The 17,278-nt window shown below is 36.9% G+C and overlaps 1 protein-coding gene across 3 annotated transcripts in view; it reads left to right on the top strand.

Moving 5' to 3' along the window:
* Nucleotides 1-17,278, top strand: part of mahj (LisH and WD40 domain-containing protein mahjong) — a 460,349-nt gene that overhangs the window by 262,887 nt on the left and 180,184 nt on the right. For all 3 annotated transcript variants that reach the window (XM_067136681.2, XM_067136682.2, XM_067136683.2), the window contains 2 exons: nt 1,889-2,055; nt 16,475-16,712. In XM_067136681.2, coding sequence (XP_066992782.2) covers nt 1,889-2,055; nt 16,475-16,712 — 405 coding nt within the window. The remainder of the gene's footprint in view (nt 1-1,888; nt 2,056-16,474; nt 16,713-17,278) is intronic.

Genomic DNA, 17,278 nt, shown 5'->3' with positions numbered 1-17,278 from the left:
TGCTAGTGGCTTTACGTCGCACCGACACAGATAGGTCTTATGGCGACTATGGGATAGGAAAGGCCTAGGAGTTGGAAGGAAGCTGCCATGGCCTTAATTAAGGTACAGCCTGGTGTGAAAATGGGAAACAACAGAAAACAATATTTAGGGCTACCGACAGTAGGATTCGAACCCACTATCTCCCGGATGCAAGCTCACAGCCACGCGCCCCTAACCGCACGGCCAAATCGCCTGGTGGAGTTACGATTTAACAGGAAGTACATATGTGACCTGGTGTTGTGTTGAACCGACATATGTGCCGTCAGCAGTCAACTGTTTCAACTGTGTTTTAAGGTTGCAATTTCTGTGTGGCATGTACGTAGTGATATGCAATTGTTGAAAATGGTGGCTTATTGATGTTTACGGAGTGAAGTGTTTTGTTGTTACGGCAGTGATTTAGGTTATGTACATTTAATTTGTAAATAATTGTAATTAAATCCATGTACACAAGTTGACAGCATTTTGTGTGCATCATTGTGGATACAACACTTTATGCTGATGAAGTTATGGTCGCCTGTGAATCCCGCCAAGATTTGCAACAATTAGTCCAACATTGGAAAAACTCCTTGGACAGATATGGCCTGTGACTTAATGTCGGGAAGACTGAGTACCTAGAGTGTGGGGTACAAAGTGATGGGTCAATTAACATCGACGGCATTGATGTTCTGAAAACATCTCAATTTAAATATCTGGGATCACTTATTCAATCGGATGGTGACTCGCTCCCAGATTTTCAAAGCAGAATCAATGCTGCCTGGATGAAGTGGCGTCAAGTCACAGGAGTCCTTTTTGATCTGAAGGTGCCAATATATCTGAAATCCAAAATCTATAAAGCCATCATTAGACCAATGGCACTGTATGGAATCGAGTGTTGGCCAGTTGCAAGGAGACACGAACAACAGCTACATGTCATGAATATGAAGATGCTTCGCTGGTCAATGGGACTCACTAGACTGGACCACATCAGAAATGAGGATCTTCGGATGGCATTTGAGAGAGAATCGTGTGTGTTGGTATGACCACGTGCTACACAGAAACGGTTCTTCAGTTGCGAGAAGGGCATTACACTTAAGGCCTGAGGGCCGGAGACCAGAAGAGCAACCAATGAAGCGTTGGCTCGACACTCTGCGGGAGGACATGCTTTGGCGAAAGTGTCTCCTAAAGTTGCACAAGACCGCATCAAGTGGGAACGAAAGTGCACAACAGCAGACCCTGCAATTAAGTGGGATAAATGCTAAGAAGAAGAAGAAGAAGAAGAAGAAGAAGAAGAAAGCACCAATGCGTGTAATATATCATACTTAAAGTTCTAATTGTTATTGTGTTTTAGTAGAATTACTTTTGATAATAATGTATAATAGTAGCCTCCTGAAGAGTCAGACAGCAATTTTTTAAACAAAATGGTACTCAATAAAACTTCCATCCCACTCCTATCATCACCTTCAGACCTGTCAGTGTCGGTGCGACGTAAAGCAGATTTTAAAGAGGGAGAGAATGAATAAAAAAAAAAAGAATACCATGAAAGATGTTAAATATGAAAATGAAAGCAGAAACAAGTTCGTTGGAGAGTGGAAAGAAATAGATCTTTGAATAATATTAGGATTGATGAAGCATCAGCCTGTCCATGAAATCAACAGTGTGTAAAAATATGGAGTTGTGATGTAATATTCACCCTTATCTCTGCTGGCATTGTGTTCTTCCTCATGTGGTTCTTATCCTCCCTCCTAGCTTCTTATCTTTGATGATTCCTATTTGAACATTTGTTGATTCTTTTTCCATTAGGCCTACTTTAAATTGAGACAGAGTAAAGATAAAATTATGTTGTTGGTTTTTTTTGTTTTTGTTTTTACAGCTTAAGTCCAGCCCAGAAGATGTTCGAGAACAAATTCAGACATTGTTTGACTTAATGCCCTTTCGGTCTCACTGGGAAGCTGTGGAGCAGTTGATTCGCTTGGGAGGCATCACTCTTCTACTGCAGATTATTGCTTTTGCCTATGAATGGAATTCTTCTGGTGGACGGTTAGTTTCTACAATAGGTACATACTTTTCCTTAGAGGTATTTTTAATGATTTTTTAAATTGTTCTCTAGAAAGGGAAAAATTTGTCCGTTTTCTCAGGCGAAATAGACTTGATTGGCCTTAATAGGTAAACAATTAATGTTTTAAAGGGATTATTGTTTTCCATACTGTTTATGAGATTAAAAACAAATTTGTTGTCTACTCTTCAACCAGTACTTTTTATTTTCAGTTCTTCTGCCATTTGTTAGGGAAGCACTAGGTTATATAATTAAATGCCAAGTTGTAATCACCAAAAGTGTGTATTTTCCATGAACAGTATTTTTGAAATGTACCTTCTGCAAAAGAAACCTAGACAGGAGAATGGAAACAATGGCAGGTCAGAGTAGATTAGTGAGACAGTCGAAACAAGAGGTAAGGACCAACTGGAAAACACAAATAGAACACGAAACATCCCAGTTCTAAAGCTTTTCTTCTCTCATCCCCCAGCAAGCTTGTTTCTGCTACCCAGTTTCAGTCGGAGGCAGATGTTAATATTCAGTGAGGGCCCCAGTCTTCAGTTTTACTATTGGAAGTGAAAGTTGTGGAGAAAATTGAAATACAGGAAACAGGAGAGATGGGGGGGGGGGAAAAAAGTTTTATACAGGTAATGCAAGTTTAGTAACATAATATGAGAACAAGAACTCAATGTGTTAATAAATAAATGTAATAGAATTGGAACAACCAAGTGTTTGAACGTCCAGTAGAAGTCTGTTATAGCGAGAATTCATAACGACGAAAAATTTACTGGCTATAACAGATTGTTGTTACATCTGATTTTTTGTAAAAGTCGGGAAAACATACACATTAAAATCGGTAAGAAACAGCAATCAGTTTGTTCAAAACTTGCATTTACGCGTATGATATCCACACTACATCTTACTTGTTTGTTATTTTTCGAAATCCGATACTACATGAAAGAGTATTTTTAATTTAATTCTGAAAAAATTATAGTATCATTCCAGAGGCCTCTGTGGCAAATGTCCCAGTTTTCTTCTTCAAACAGCGCCACCTAACCCAACTGTATATGTATCCCAAAAACATATTCCAAGCACACGTAGAGAAATGATAACTTCCTCACTACAAATTTACATGGGAAGAACCTGTCTGAAATGTAATTAAAAGCAGGAAAATATCAACTATCCTCTGAAATCAGTGATGCACTCTGCCATATCTTGAGGTGTAGCACATTGTTACTTAATTTCAGTATATAATATTAAAATTACTTCAGCCTTTATTTCTAATGAGTTAACAGCAGCTATCGACCACGGTATTTATGCATTTATTACAAAAATGCGTTACGGTATCCTCTTTAATTTTGAATTTTCTTGTAGAGAACAGCAGTCGACAGGTGTTACTAATCGACTTAGACATCGCCTTCGAATGTCAACGAGATAGCTCGCAAGTGTTCATAGCGAGAAAACTATACCGAAGGTCGCATTTTGTGGCAAATGTTTGTTTTCTTATTCAAGCTGTGTCACCTAACCTAGCTTAACCACACTACATGTATCATGAAAACATATTCCAAGCGCCAGTAGAGAAATTATAACATTCTCGCTATAAATTTACATGGGAATAGCCCCTCCAAAATTTAACCAGACACATGAAAATATAAACCAACCTCTGAAATCAGTGATGCGCTCTGCCCTATCTTGAGGTGTATCACATTCTTAACTTAATTTCAGAGTAGAATCTGAAAATTAAGCGATTGTTTACTTTGCCTTTATTTCTAACGAGTTAACAATTGCTATCGCCCACGTTATTTACGTATTTGTTACAAAAACATGTTCTTCTCTTTAATTCTCATTGTCTTTACGGAACAGCATTTGAGAGGTATTACTAATCAACTCTGACGTCATCTTCGAATGTTGACGAGAGAGCTCACAAGTGCACATAACGAGAAAACGATGCCGTACCGAAGATTGATTACATTTTGTGGCAAAATTTCAGATTTTGGTATTGGAGTAGAAAATGCATTTTCTACTTTCACTCAAGATGCTTATAAAATAACTAATGTTCTTAAAAAACACAACATGAAAATTTCTTTTAGAACCCATTACAGAAATCTTGATATATTACACAACTCTAAATCACTAAATAAATCTAATGCTTTTTCTAAATCTCGAGTATACAGATTCAAATGGAACAACTGCAGCTCCTCGTACATCGGACAAACTGGCTGCAACTCTGCAACTTCAACATCAGATACTCCGAACATATCAACGCCATTAAATACAACAGATTCTCCGCTATAGGACAACACATACAAGACTCCAAGCATAATTTCACTAATATTGAAAAAGATATAAAAATACTTAAAATCGTTAACAAAGGCCCCCTCCTAAACACTACTGAAAATTGTTTTATTCACCTTGACCAATACTTCAACCCTAATTTCAATTTAAACAACATTTCTGAAAAACCCAATATCCTATTTGACGTCCTAATTCTTCTTCTCAAAAATTCTAAATTTCTAAACCTGAATTCAATTTTCCATGCCTTACAAAGTTCCTACCCACATTTTCTACCTCCAAAAACCCACCCTAAACTATCCTTCCTTTATTTCCCTATCTTATCCTTTCCCATCCTCTTTTAACTTCAAATCCTTTTAATCTTCTCTTATCTACTAATCCTCTTCCTTTATTAACTTATCCTATCTTTTCTTTTCACCTCTCCTCTAAAAAAAAAACCTACTTTCCAAATTGAACTGTATAATAATATACTATATTGCCACCTGCATTTTGGGTCTTCACATTCAAATTTAAACTCATGCCTTGCGCTGACTTTGACTACTTCAATTATGACCTGAATTTTTATCTTCAAGAAATAGCGCACTGTGCATATACGTTTTTCATTTGTTTCCGGTATTGCACGTTTTACCATTTTTCTCTTCACAATTGTTTTTTACGTCAACTGTTCTAAAAAATCTACAAGATCCTAGTTACGTATTTCAATTATATTGAATTGTATTATATGTATATATTTATATGTACAGTTTAGCGACCGAAGCAAATACTGGATCATTAAGCTATTCATCAAGTTTAGTTGGCGTTTGAAAGCACAGAGCCTGACCTTGAATATGTCGCGCTGATCTTCGGGAGCTGGCAATTTACTTCAATTGAGCTCCTAGTCTTCGGCTTCTGCACGATTTTGGATCTTCACATTTGTTGGATTGTGTTGTGACTTCGCGCCTGACAGTGTATGCAAGCTGGCTCATTTAACTGTTCTCCGCTTCTCGTAAACATTATGAGACAATGCCGAACTTTGCGTGTGCTATGCTGCTGTTCGGAAGATTGCGCCTTGCTTCTTTTAAGTAACTTACCTTCTACTTCTTCTGAATTTTACAGTGCCTATCCCCGTTGTTTTATATTGCCTCTTTAACTGTTTTTGTGGGGACTTGATCTTTAATTTCTTTCTTATCTATGCATTGTTTTTTGCGTTTTATTCCGCTGATGATGACCCGGATTGGGGTCAAAATCGGTACCCGCTTCCACTTATAATTAAATAGGAATGTAACACTACATTTCGTATTTATTTGTATTGAATAGGTTGAACTACCTTATTTATTATTTCAATTGAATTGTGATACATTTCAGTATGGAATATTATGAAATTTTTATCTTAAAAATTCTGAATGGAATGCGAAATACAATCACAAACAGGCTTTCTAGGTTATTCAGCAATATCAGTGAAAACCAGAGAGCAAAACTGAACTTCCCTGAGGCTAACCGGCTTCCTTCCCAAAGGTCAGGAATTCAAGGCCATTTCTAGTTTCTGTGCAACTTTCTCCGACCGGCCTCCTGCGGCGAGGGCTCTTATCTGTGTTGGGAATCTGTTCCTTTCACAAGGGATGACAAAGAACATTTTCAGGGCTAGGAAAAATGTCATCGTACAACACGGTAACAGTGAAAATCTGTGATGCGATAAGCGAGGTATTTTTATATAGATTTAGTACAGCATGAATCGGGACTTTGAATTTACGGCATGCTAAGCAAGAAATTGTTTTAATGAGGAAATCCCTAACGAAGTTTCACTGCATTTTCTCCCGTCTGATTACATTTCGGAAAGGCCATTCCCATGTATATTTATAGCGAAAAGGTTATCATTACTCTACTGGTGCTTGAAATATATTTTTATAGTGCATATAAGTTTAAATATGGTTAGATGACGCTGTTTGTATGAAAATAAACTGAAACGTAAGCCACTGGAGTGATACTACTCCAATTTTTCAGAATTAAATTGAACATACGTTGTCACATTGTCTCAGAATTAGAAAAATAACCAACGTGTAAGCCATAGTGTGGAAGTCTGCAAAAATGCAAGTTTTGAACAAACTGATTGCCATTTCATAACGATTTTAATGTGTGTGGGGTCTGCCCCCCCCCCCCCCCCCCCGAACTTTTTACAAAAAATCAGATATAACGACAATCTGCTATAGCGGTTAAATTTTTGGACGTTATGAACTCTCACTGTAACAAACTTCTACTGTGTTTTAGGCTTTAGACTACTATACTTTTAACAATTATGGTCCAGTATGTTGATTGTCCTACAAGGCATCAGTTGTGTGAGCGAGCTTTCAGACAAGAGAATTACATAGGCCTACATCAGATATGTCTGGGATTATTTTTTACAGTTCATGGAAGTGAGCCGATAGAGAATGTACATTAGGTGTGAATGTGAAGGTCATTTGGATGAGCAGAGACACTGGTGTGTAGCAGGTCTAGTTGAGAGAGGTCGAGGGTTTCCCGAAAATGCCTGAGGGTTGCTGCTAAGTCCAGGCTGTGTCACGGTACAAGGTTGCATTACACTGTGGGGGAGGTGGATCTTTCGTGAAGGGTAAGAGAGTTATTTCTAGTATTTGCTACCTGGGGAATGAACCTGCTATATTTTGCATCCGGGAGATAGTAGGTTCGAATCCCACTATCGGCAGCCCTGAAAATGGTTTTCCGTGGTTTCCCATTTTCACACCAGGCAAATGCTGGGGCTGTACCTTAATTAAGGCCACGGACGCTTCCTTCCAACTCCTAGGCCTTTCCAATCCCATCGTCGCCATAAGACCTAACTGTGTCGGTGCGACGTAAAGCCCCTAGCAAAAAAAAAAAAAAAAAAAAGAACCTGCTATTGTTAAAGAAGCTAGTCTTGTTAGATAATATAGCTGCCAACTAAAGATTTTAACTTGGCTAAATGAGAATAAATTATAATTAACTAAACTATTCTAAGCTAAAATTTAATGATATTGAGAGAAATAAAATAAAATATGGGCTAATCTAGGAATATAACCCACACCATTAGGTGCATTCAGTACAGTGAATTGTTACGTTAGCTGCTGTCTTCTTCCTAAGGAATGTCATTCAGCCAGTTAATTCTAATTTTACTCACATCTGGTATTTTAATGATAATATCTCTACTTGAGGTCCAACAATTGCCCGGAGTAAAATGGTGAATAGCAGCCTTAAGATCTGATAATATCGTGAAAGTGAGATCCTTGTAAATAGTTACAGGAATACCTTTCAATTTTCACTTAATGCAAAATACTTCCTGCCTTATTTGGTAAGATGTGAATTCAAAAATGATTGGCTGAGTTTCCCCTGGAGATTTAGGTTCACTCGGTGACTCCTATCAATGTCTTGTAAATTCACATTTATGCCTCTCTCCCTAAAGATATTTGCTGCAACTTAACCTGTATTTTCACTCAGACTTTCCTGTACCCTGAAGATTCTAATGTTCTATTACTGTACTGTTCCAGTGAGTCACATCTTGCAGCAAATTCTTCCCTCTTTATGCAGATTCCTTTATCCTGGCTTTTGAATTATGCATTCACTTCTGCCCCTATTTCAGAATTTGACTAGAGAGATTTTTCTAGTTCCTTTATGACAAGTTCATACACACATTCTTGTATGGTGGGTATTATTGTTTCAAGACTTAGCAGAGCTGATGTTTTTGTGAGTATCCTGATGACTGCCTTTTCAACAGGGTGGGCATTGCTGCACGTGGTACTACTGCTTAGGTCACTGGTGTTGCACTTGATAAAGCCCATGTTGCTTAAGAAAACACTGCTTAATATTGATGAACTAATTGTTACAAGGAGGGATGTTCACTGGTTTGACTGAACACTGCATCAAACGCTCGTGCACCACTTATTATATATATATACACCTCCCTTAGCTCCCTTTAGAATAACCCCTTTTAATTCACTTCAGCTGAGGAAGTGGTCTAACGCCTGTCCATCACTCTTGACCATCTTGGACCAAAACTTTAGGACACAAATTGAACAGCTGTCTCGCACTGGGCGAGTTGGCCATGTGGGGGGCGTGTAGCTGTGAGCTTGCATCCGGGAGATAGTAGGTTCGAACCCCACTGTCGGCAGCCCTGAAGATGGTTTTCCATGGTTTCCCATTTTCACGGCAGGCCGAATGCTGGGGCTGTATCTTATTAAGGCCACAGCCACTTCCTTCCCACTCCTACACCTTTCCTATCCCACGTCGCCATAAGACCTATCTGTGTCAGTGCGACGTAAAGCAAAATTGTAATAAAAAGCTGCCTTGCAAGCAAACAATTTGATTCAGTTTATAAAGTGTGTTTTAAAATAATTGTTGACAAGAATTCTAATTGAACATAATACTATAACTAATGGATGACTATTTTAAAGGAAATAGTGAGTTTGAACCACACTGTTCGTATCCCTGAAGGTGGTTTTCTGTGGTTTCCCATTTTCACACCAGGCAAATGCCTGAGCTGTACCTTAATTAAGGCCACTGTCGCTTAGTTCCCACTCCTAGCACTTTCCTATCGTCGCCATAAGACCCATCTGTGTTTGTGCGACGTAAAGCCAGTTGTAAAAAAAAATTTAAGGATGTTAAGAACTTTATTTCACCTCATTTTAATTCATGAATAATTAATCAATTTTCTCAAAAAATTGTGACAAGACAAAGTGTCACACAGATTATAAATTCTGATGCTTATTGATACTACTTACCTTATTTACCTACTGGTCAGGAATAAAACAGAAATTTTTAAAACTTAAGATAGGATTTACATGTGCGATATAACGTATGAAGCCATTATTTTAAGTCTTTAAAAATGCTTGTTGTATTTTTTGCAATATTGTCTCCGATTAAGGAACTGAAGCATGTTCCCATGATGGGACGAAACCTGTATTCCTATTGTAAAATAATGTGAAATTGAAAAGTGTAGTACTAATTTTGTTGAATTGAACAGACCTTCTCATCTGATAATTTGATACCCATGAGCATTTTCTTTTATTTATTTCAAAAGAGGCACCTGGCCAAGGCTCATAATGGTGCAGTACAATTAATTACATTTGGCAACAGAGATGAGATTTGTGAACATCACCTTCTACGTATAATACACTGTACAATGAATTATAATAATAATAATGATAATAATAATAATCTTGAGGTATCATAGTGATACTGAGGTATGAGCGATGTTAGTAATGCCAGTCCCTGCTATGAATGGTGTGATAATGTTGCTCATAGGGTTGGTTGGTGTATGTATTTCAGTGGGCTTGGCAGACCGATATGTAATAGCAACTGTGGCTCGGTGAAGAAAGCAACGGGAAACTACCTCGCTCCTCATTTCCCTAGTACACCTCTTCAGTGATGCCTAGGCCATTTATGACAGCTGATGGCAGAACTGTTGAGGATCTCACCAGCGGAATCGCTGACGGACTGAACATACATACATCATAGTGATAGAAACCAAATATGAACAGCAGTGATATAGTATACTAAATCAGTACTCTGTAGGCTTGACATTTTTACTTTTAGAAAATTAACAAGCTTGGTTTTAAAGATGGGTAATTTAGTGGCTTCTCGAATATGCTCAGGAAGGCTATTGAAAAACTTTACAGAGTAATGCCATAAAGAATTAGTGCCATACTTAGTAGACTTGGATGATTTACAGTGAATTTTAGTAGATCCTCTTGTACTGTATGAATGTATATCAGAATTCAGGTTGCAAAGTGTGTTCGAATGAGCTTGTCCATTTTTCAGTTTATACAACAATATATAGGTGAAGCTTTTTTACAAAGACCATCTAGTGACAGCACATTACAATACTGGTAGACCTGTATGGTTGGTGTTAAGGTGGGTAAGTTGAAGAGTATTTTCAGTGCTCTTTTCTGTAAGATACTGATCTTTTCAAATTGTTCTTTACTGCAACATGCCCAGAAATGAAACATTTTATTCGGGTGGCTTTCAATTAGCGCATGATAAATACTCTTCAACAGTCCACGAGAATGTATTTTAATCGGCTGAGTACACCAATAGCGGGAGTTATTCTTTCACACAGCATTGTGATGTAATTCTCCCAAGTTAGTGACTCATCTATGCAAAGTCCTAGAAATTTGGTTGATTGAACTCGAGGTATCATTTGGTCATAGAAACTCAGGTTGATGTCGAGGGGAAATGTACATATGGTTTGTGAAATATGATATAGTTAGTTTTAGTATGATGAATTCTTAGTTGGTTGAAAATAAGCCAGGTCTGAATTAAAGATATGTCATGTTGCATCTTTTCTTCAAGATTATATATACAATTTCAATATATAAACAATACATTTCCAATATTAGGTGATTTGTAGGGAGGAGTATTGGTAGCTAACTTTTTTGCTATATTAATAAAATGGTCATTAAATAATTTTGATATTTCTACTGGACAAGTCACAACCTTATCTTGAACTTTGAGTTGGAAATTCCTGTTTTTGTTAAAATTGATGTTAAGATTTCATTGACGATTTTCCAAGGATTGTTTTTGGCATTACTTAATCTATTTATGAAATATGCATTTTCCAGCTCTCTTAAGTTCAGTTACATTATTACATAATAGCTTATAGTCATTTATCAATTGCTGTGATGCATAATCACAGCCCATTTTTACTCTAAGTTGTTGTCTTTTTATTTTACTGTAAAGTTTATTCTTTGGTCAATGAGGCTGGAAAGTGTCCCATTCATCCATGGGTGATATTGCCTACCGTTGAATGTCTTATTATTTGCTTTATAATTCTGATTTATAGGACTACTGCTACTATTGGCTTCCTGTAGATAATTGTTAAGTTTGTTTACTATCACATCACAACTATCATCTTCACTGATGATCAAAGAATTGTTCTTCACATTACATATTTTTGGTTTCATTTATGACTTTTCCGTTCTCACTTTCGGTAACACATTTAAATCGCAGACTAATAAATTATGATCACTATAATCATTATTATATTATACAGTTTGCATCTACACAGCTTATTGACATAAACATGATCTAACAGACTAGCTGTACTGTTAGTGATCCTGGTGGGAAATCTGCTGTTACATGGATTTTGTTTATAGCATTCACATAACCTGTTAAGTTCAGACATTAGTAGACTCTGCTGAAGTTTGTCAATATTCAAATCTCCTACAGTAAAACATATATAATAAAATTACTGTATTTATTCCATGTGTTCTCGAGTACATTATGAAACTCTTTGGAAAATTTCAAATGGGGATGATAACATCCCAAAATAAGAATATACCTCTACAGACCGCTCATTATAACCAATTGTACGGAGTACCAGGAGTGTTAATCAAAACTGATATTTTATCTCTATAGGGTTCTTTAGTTTACATAGCAATCCCTCCCCATCTATCTTATGTTCTGGAACAAAAATAACCTTCATAACCTTCAAGATTATAATATTTCTCATCTTGTGGAAATAACAGAGTTTCTACTATAATAATGGTTTCTGGCATCTCTTCATCTACAATTAAACAGGTTAAGTTTAGCCATTTATTAACGGAGACTTTGCGAGTTAGCATAAAAAATTCTGAGATGGCAATCTCTATTTTTAAGTTGTCTTAAGTTTGTTAACTGAGCCTCTAAAATTTCCATATCATAATTCAAGCTGATTCAAGATTAAGAATATCTTCAATATTTCTTATGCTTATCACATTAGAGTTGTCCTCCTTCCTAACAAAAATCTTACCTTCTCGTGTCCACACATACAAATCCTTAGCTCTCTTAAGAAAACCTTTGACTCTCGGTGTAAGATGATCATTGATGTAAATCATATGATCTGAAGCATTGAAGCCCACTGCTACAGATGATATCTGCCAGACATTCTTCTTTGCTGCCATAAATTCCTGTTTTTTTCATCTGTTCACAAATTTGACAGTGATGGGTCTGGGTAGTGTCTTGTTTGCCAAGGGAATTCTATGAGGAATGTCTACATCACACTTACTTAATTCAAATCCAATAGCTTTACCAATATTTGTCACGACACTATAAACGTCTTCATTCGGAAGTTCTGGTGCGCCATGGATTTCAATATTGTTTCTCCTTAAGTATTGGTTAACATGCTCTGCTTCATCATGGGAATCGGCCTTCATCGTGTGAAGTTCCTACTGAAGTTCCTTGATCCTTTCATCTCATTGCTACCGTGACTCTTTTGTTTGTTCTTGGACGTAACCTTAAACAAAAATTCTGATCTCAAACACAGTTTCACACTTAGTTTACATAAAATAAATGATATTTCTTATTCACCTGTGACAATTTTCACACGCACAGGTCGTTGTTACACATAACTAAGTCACCAAGAATCACTAATATCCACATGAACACAAATCTTCAGACTCATGCCCAATGCTCTCTTACTCGGTTGCCATGTGAAATTTGCTTTTAATATAAGTGCTTTACTCTACTTTTCTCAAGTGGTGTCGTGGCTCTTTTTTGAGTGCCCAGAAATGGATGGCGCTTTAATGCGTTACAATTTTAGTTTCTGTAGTCATTGATTCTAAAACAAGTGATTGGTTTTGTAAAATGAAGTGGTGCAGTTGTCGAACTGCATCTACTTCTAAGAAGACAGCAGTGCAAATGTTAAAGAAATAGTTACACAAAGGAATGGCTATGCATATTTGCTTCACGTGTTGCTGAAAATCACGTGCTCAGCAGCGTGTGCTTGTATTATGATTTCTCTGTGGCTCTCGGTGGATAAGATGATTGCAAAAGACACATAGAATCAAAGAAACATAATACATATGGTGAGTCAAATTAACAAAACAAATTTGTTTCATCATTCTTTGTAGAAAATGTCAAGTTGGTCATGTCATCTTCTACACATCTGTGCACGAAAGCAGCAGCTTCCAATGTCAAGAACTTTTTGTTTCATTTATTTTACTATCTTGTAAAGAGTTCTGAAAGGCAAAACACACTGAAAGTATATCAGGCTGTTTCTGGCACAAAGGGACACAAAATTTTGAAATATCTCTGTACCCGTTGGCTCTTGCTTCTTCAATCTATTGATCGAGTTCTTGGGCAGCGGGAAGCTTTGACGCTCATGTTTTGTAGTGAGCCCCACCATAAAAATGAGTGCATCAGGCAGTTTGAAACTGTAAAGTCTTTCTTACAGGACTCGCACACAAAACTGATTTGCTATTTTCTTGAGAATACACTTCTTGTCTTTAACTCAGTGAATTTATTTCTGTAACAAGATGCTCCAGTCATACATCATCTTCAGAGGAAACTTAATGGACTTCTAACTATCCTATTGATCAGATTTGTTCAGCCATGTTCTGTTTAGCCAGAATCTACCTCTCTTTTGAGTGTTGAATTCAAAAAGAGGAAGTATCATAAAGGCAATGAGTGCTGGTAATAGGAGCAAAAGCAAGGGCATACGGGAAAGAAATAAACTGTGTTGAACAGATGTTTTCTAATTCTCTAAGAGAGTTTTATATGGCAGCTTGCAGTTACAGTATCAGGAAATAATCCCTTGATGAGTATCTTCAACATGCCGAAGATGTAGACGTCTCTCTTAGAATGAAGGTTTCCTATTCATTCTTGAATATTTTATTTGAAGATTTCCAAGTTTGGTCAAGAAAATTTGGAGAGGAACTTGCAGTTTACCAGTGTGATACTTTCCCTTAATATATTGTACTTGGGCCTAAACATGGAAGAACTTAAAAATAAAAGTGGACATATGAAGTCAGTTTAACAGTAGATGAACTTGGTGTATATTTATCAGTACTTATCTTCTTGAGTAAGAATAATGACTTAAACAATGATTATTAAATTACCTTAAAAATATTACTTTATGAACTTAAAATCAATTTAAAATGTCCTAAATAGAAACTTCAAAATTTTGAATTTTTATCTCGATACACAACACTACCAATTAGTTGACACTCAGTACAGCATTGTAGAAATTCTGTCAGTTTTCATACATGAAGGACTGGCGAGTGTCTACTAAAAGCATCTTATACATTGAAAAGTTTCTTTCAAAATTGACTGAAGACATGGGTGCATACTTGAAGGACCAAATATCGACAGGTTCCAGCTCATCTTCCACCCCACCAAGGAAGTATTTCTTTCCTGCCAGAACATCAGCATTCTTGCATACTGTGCCAGTCCCACTGTTCTTCTTCAAAACTGTTTCCAGTTTATGAAACACAGGCTCACCAACTTCACCTTTCACACAACTTAGGTAGTTTACCTTGAAATGACTTCACGAAGTTATTTTATTTTACATAGAGCAACCACGTTGTTCCAAGGACATGATACTTGGCAGAAATCCAAAATTTGATTGTAAATATGCCAGTTTACCTTCCATTTCTGTGTTGAAGAGTAGGTCTTGGGAAATTTTAACGGTTGCTGTACTATCACTATCAATTGAGTTTAGTATCTTGTTTTCTTTCCACAATTTTAAAATGTTCACAGTAATAGACACAAGCATTCAATCAGGCTCCCCACATAGCAAGCACTGGTGCTGTTGGAAAAGCAATCCCAGGGACTTCACCTCGGAATTACTGAGCGAGTTGGCTGTACGGTTAATGTTGTGCAGCTGTGAACTTGATTTGAGAGTTTGTGTGTTCAAACCCCACTGTCGGCTGTCCCGAAGATGATTTTCCACGGTTTCCCATTTTCACATGTGGCAGAAGCTGGGACTGTACCTTGAATAAGGCTGCAGTCGGTTCCCTCTCACTCCTAGCCCTTTTCTGTCTCATCACCGTAAGACCTATCTGTGTCGGTGCGACATAAAGCAGCTTGTAAACAAGAAGGCCCTGAATGTGAAGACAAGGGTCTTGGTTCATCTGACAGGATTTGTTTAGAATTTGAACATGAAGCTTCAGCAATACTGTATGCTTGCTGCCAAACAAATGTTGGGTTTTTTTAGACCGCTGATCTGCGTTTATGGATTTTCCACAAGTTTGACAATACAATATTTTCTCATGTACTAAAAATATCTTTAAACTCACTGACATATTGCTGCAAACCGAAGCTTAAACTTGTTTTGGCTTATAGCATTCTAAACATTCAGGCATGACACGCCAAACTAGATCACTCGAGGCTGAAATGAATGCAATCCGTAAAGCTGGATACAACTGACTGAACGTTGCACAATGCCACTTGATTTCAAAACTGAAAGGGAGAAATTCCAGGATTCTCTGTTCTCACATTTCATCATTTGGTCTCTGTCTCATTGTCCTCATCCTTGTTATCTGCACATTACCTTAGCAAGTTATGGGTTTCGCTATCTAATCTAGATTGCTTGTGTGTCATCCCGAATACTATATCGCTTCATGGGTACGGACAGTCTCCAGCTTCTTTCGGGAGTGTGATAAGATAAACTCACTGAGCAAGTTGGCCATGTAGTTGGGGTCACACAGCTGTGAGCTTGCATTCGGGAGATAGTGGGTCTGAACCCCACTGTCTGCAGCCCAGAAGATAGTTTCGCATGGTTTCCTATTTTCACACCAAGCAAATGCTGGAGCTGTACCTTAATTAAGGCCACGGCCACTTCCTTCCCACCCCCGCTCCTTTCCTATCCCATCATCACCATTCGACCTATCTGTGTTGATGCAACATAAAGCATATTGTTAAAAAAAAAAGAGAGATGAACACCGATGCAAGCTGCTTGTGCAGAAACATACACTCTGCATTCATAGTAGTGAATGTTTATATTAAGACTAGATAGCTTACGAGGAAGAGTTATACTCGCAACAGGTTCTTCCTCATTTAAGTAAACCTAAACAAAAATGCAATGCAGTTAAAAAATGTAAAAAGAACAAAGTGCCAGTAATGACTTAAAAACAGGAATGTATGTATTTATAGAAGTGTTATTTTAAGATGCAATTTGCATAAGAATATTTATTTAACAAAAAATCCAAAATCACGGAAAATATATTTTTACATAATTATCATAAAAAGATATTTTATTTACCTAAAATCCTTTCCCTACTCATAATCTATAAAGCAATTACATAGACATAAGCACCAGCATTTTTGGAAATTGTGAGTACTCGTACAAGTATTTATCGTAATTTTGTCAAATATCGCTATAGTGTATAAGTTCTGCTGTGTATATGACTGTGGATATTTTATTTTTTTCAGAATATCTTCTGGAAGTGCTGAAACTGTTCGTAGTGCTCTGGATACACTTGCTATATGCTGTGTGATGCCACGGGTTCAGCTGCTGCTCTGTGACAAGGTAGATCTTCCCGATGATTCGATGACAGTAGGAACTAATATTATCCTAGGAGCCGCAGAAGGTGAAATTGTTGTTGATGCTGATGTTCAGCGATCTGCTCTTAATGTCATCATCAATTGTGTATGTGCTCCTATACATAGGGTAAGTGAATATACCTCTCTATTCGCATAGTTTATACACTTCTGTCTAAAAAATGTATAAATGTTAGCAGAAATACAAGATTTGTGAATTATACTAGAAATTCTGAAAGAAAATTTGTAGTATAAATTTGGTTGTTTAACAAAGGTAGAATACAGGTGATAAATCAGGGTGAGCCAATTGAAAACTATGTATGAATCTTAAAACTTTCTTTTTTAACATATTGGTGGTCTGTCCGACTTATCCTGATAGTTGTTAGTGAAGTAGAGCAAGTTTGTAATTGGGTCATGTATTTATAGGTATCCCAATACCATTGAGTTCTGTGTTTTCTTATCTCAATTGTACAGTCACTAAAAAAATCTAATGAGCACATGGTATTGTATAAATTTCTCACAGGTACACTTTTCTCAGATATACTGTTTGTTGTGAGTGTTCAGAGGATTTGTATCTCCATGGTAAGTAAATTCTATTTTCATAATAATTACAGTCATGTTTGATTCAATGTGAGGAGCATACAATACCATGCGCTCATTCTAGTGTGTATTTTTTTTTTTAGCAATTGTGCAGTG

The sequence above is a fragment of the Anabrus simplex genome, chromosome 1 (assembly GCF_040414725.1).
Source record: "Anabrus simplex isolate iqAnaSimp1 chromosome 1, ASM4041472v1, whole genome shotgun sequence".
Taxonomy (NCBI): Eukaryota; Metazoa; Arthropoda; class Insecta; order Orthoptera; family Tettigoniidae; genus Anabrus; species Anabrus simplex.
The sequence above is the reverse complement of the archived record's forward strand: the minus strand, read 5'-3'. Positions and strand labels throughout refer to the sequence as shown.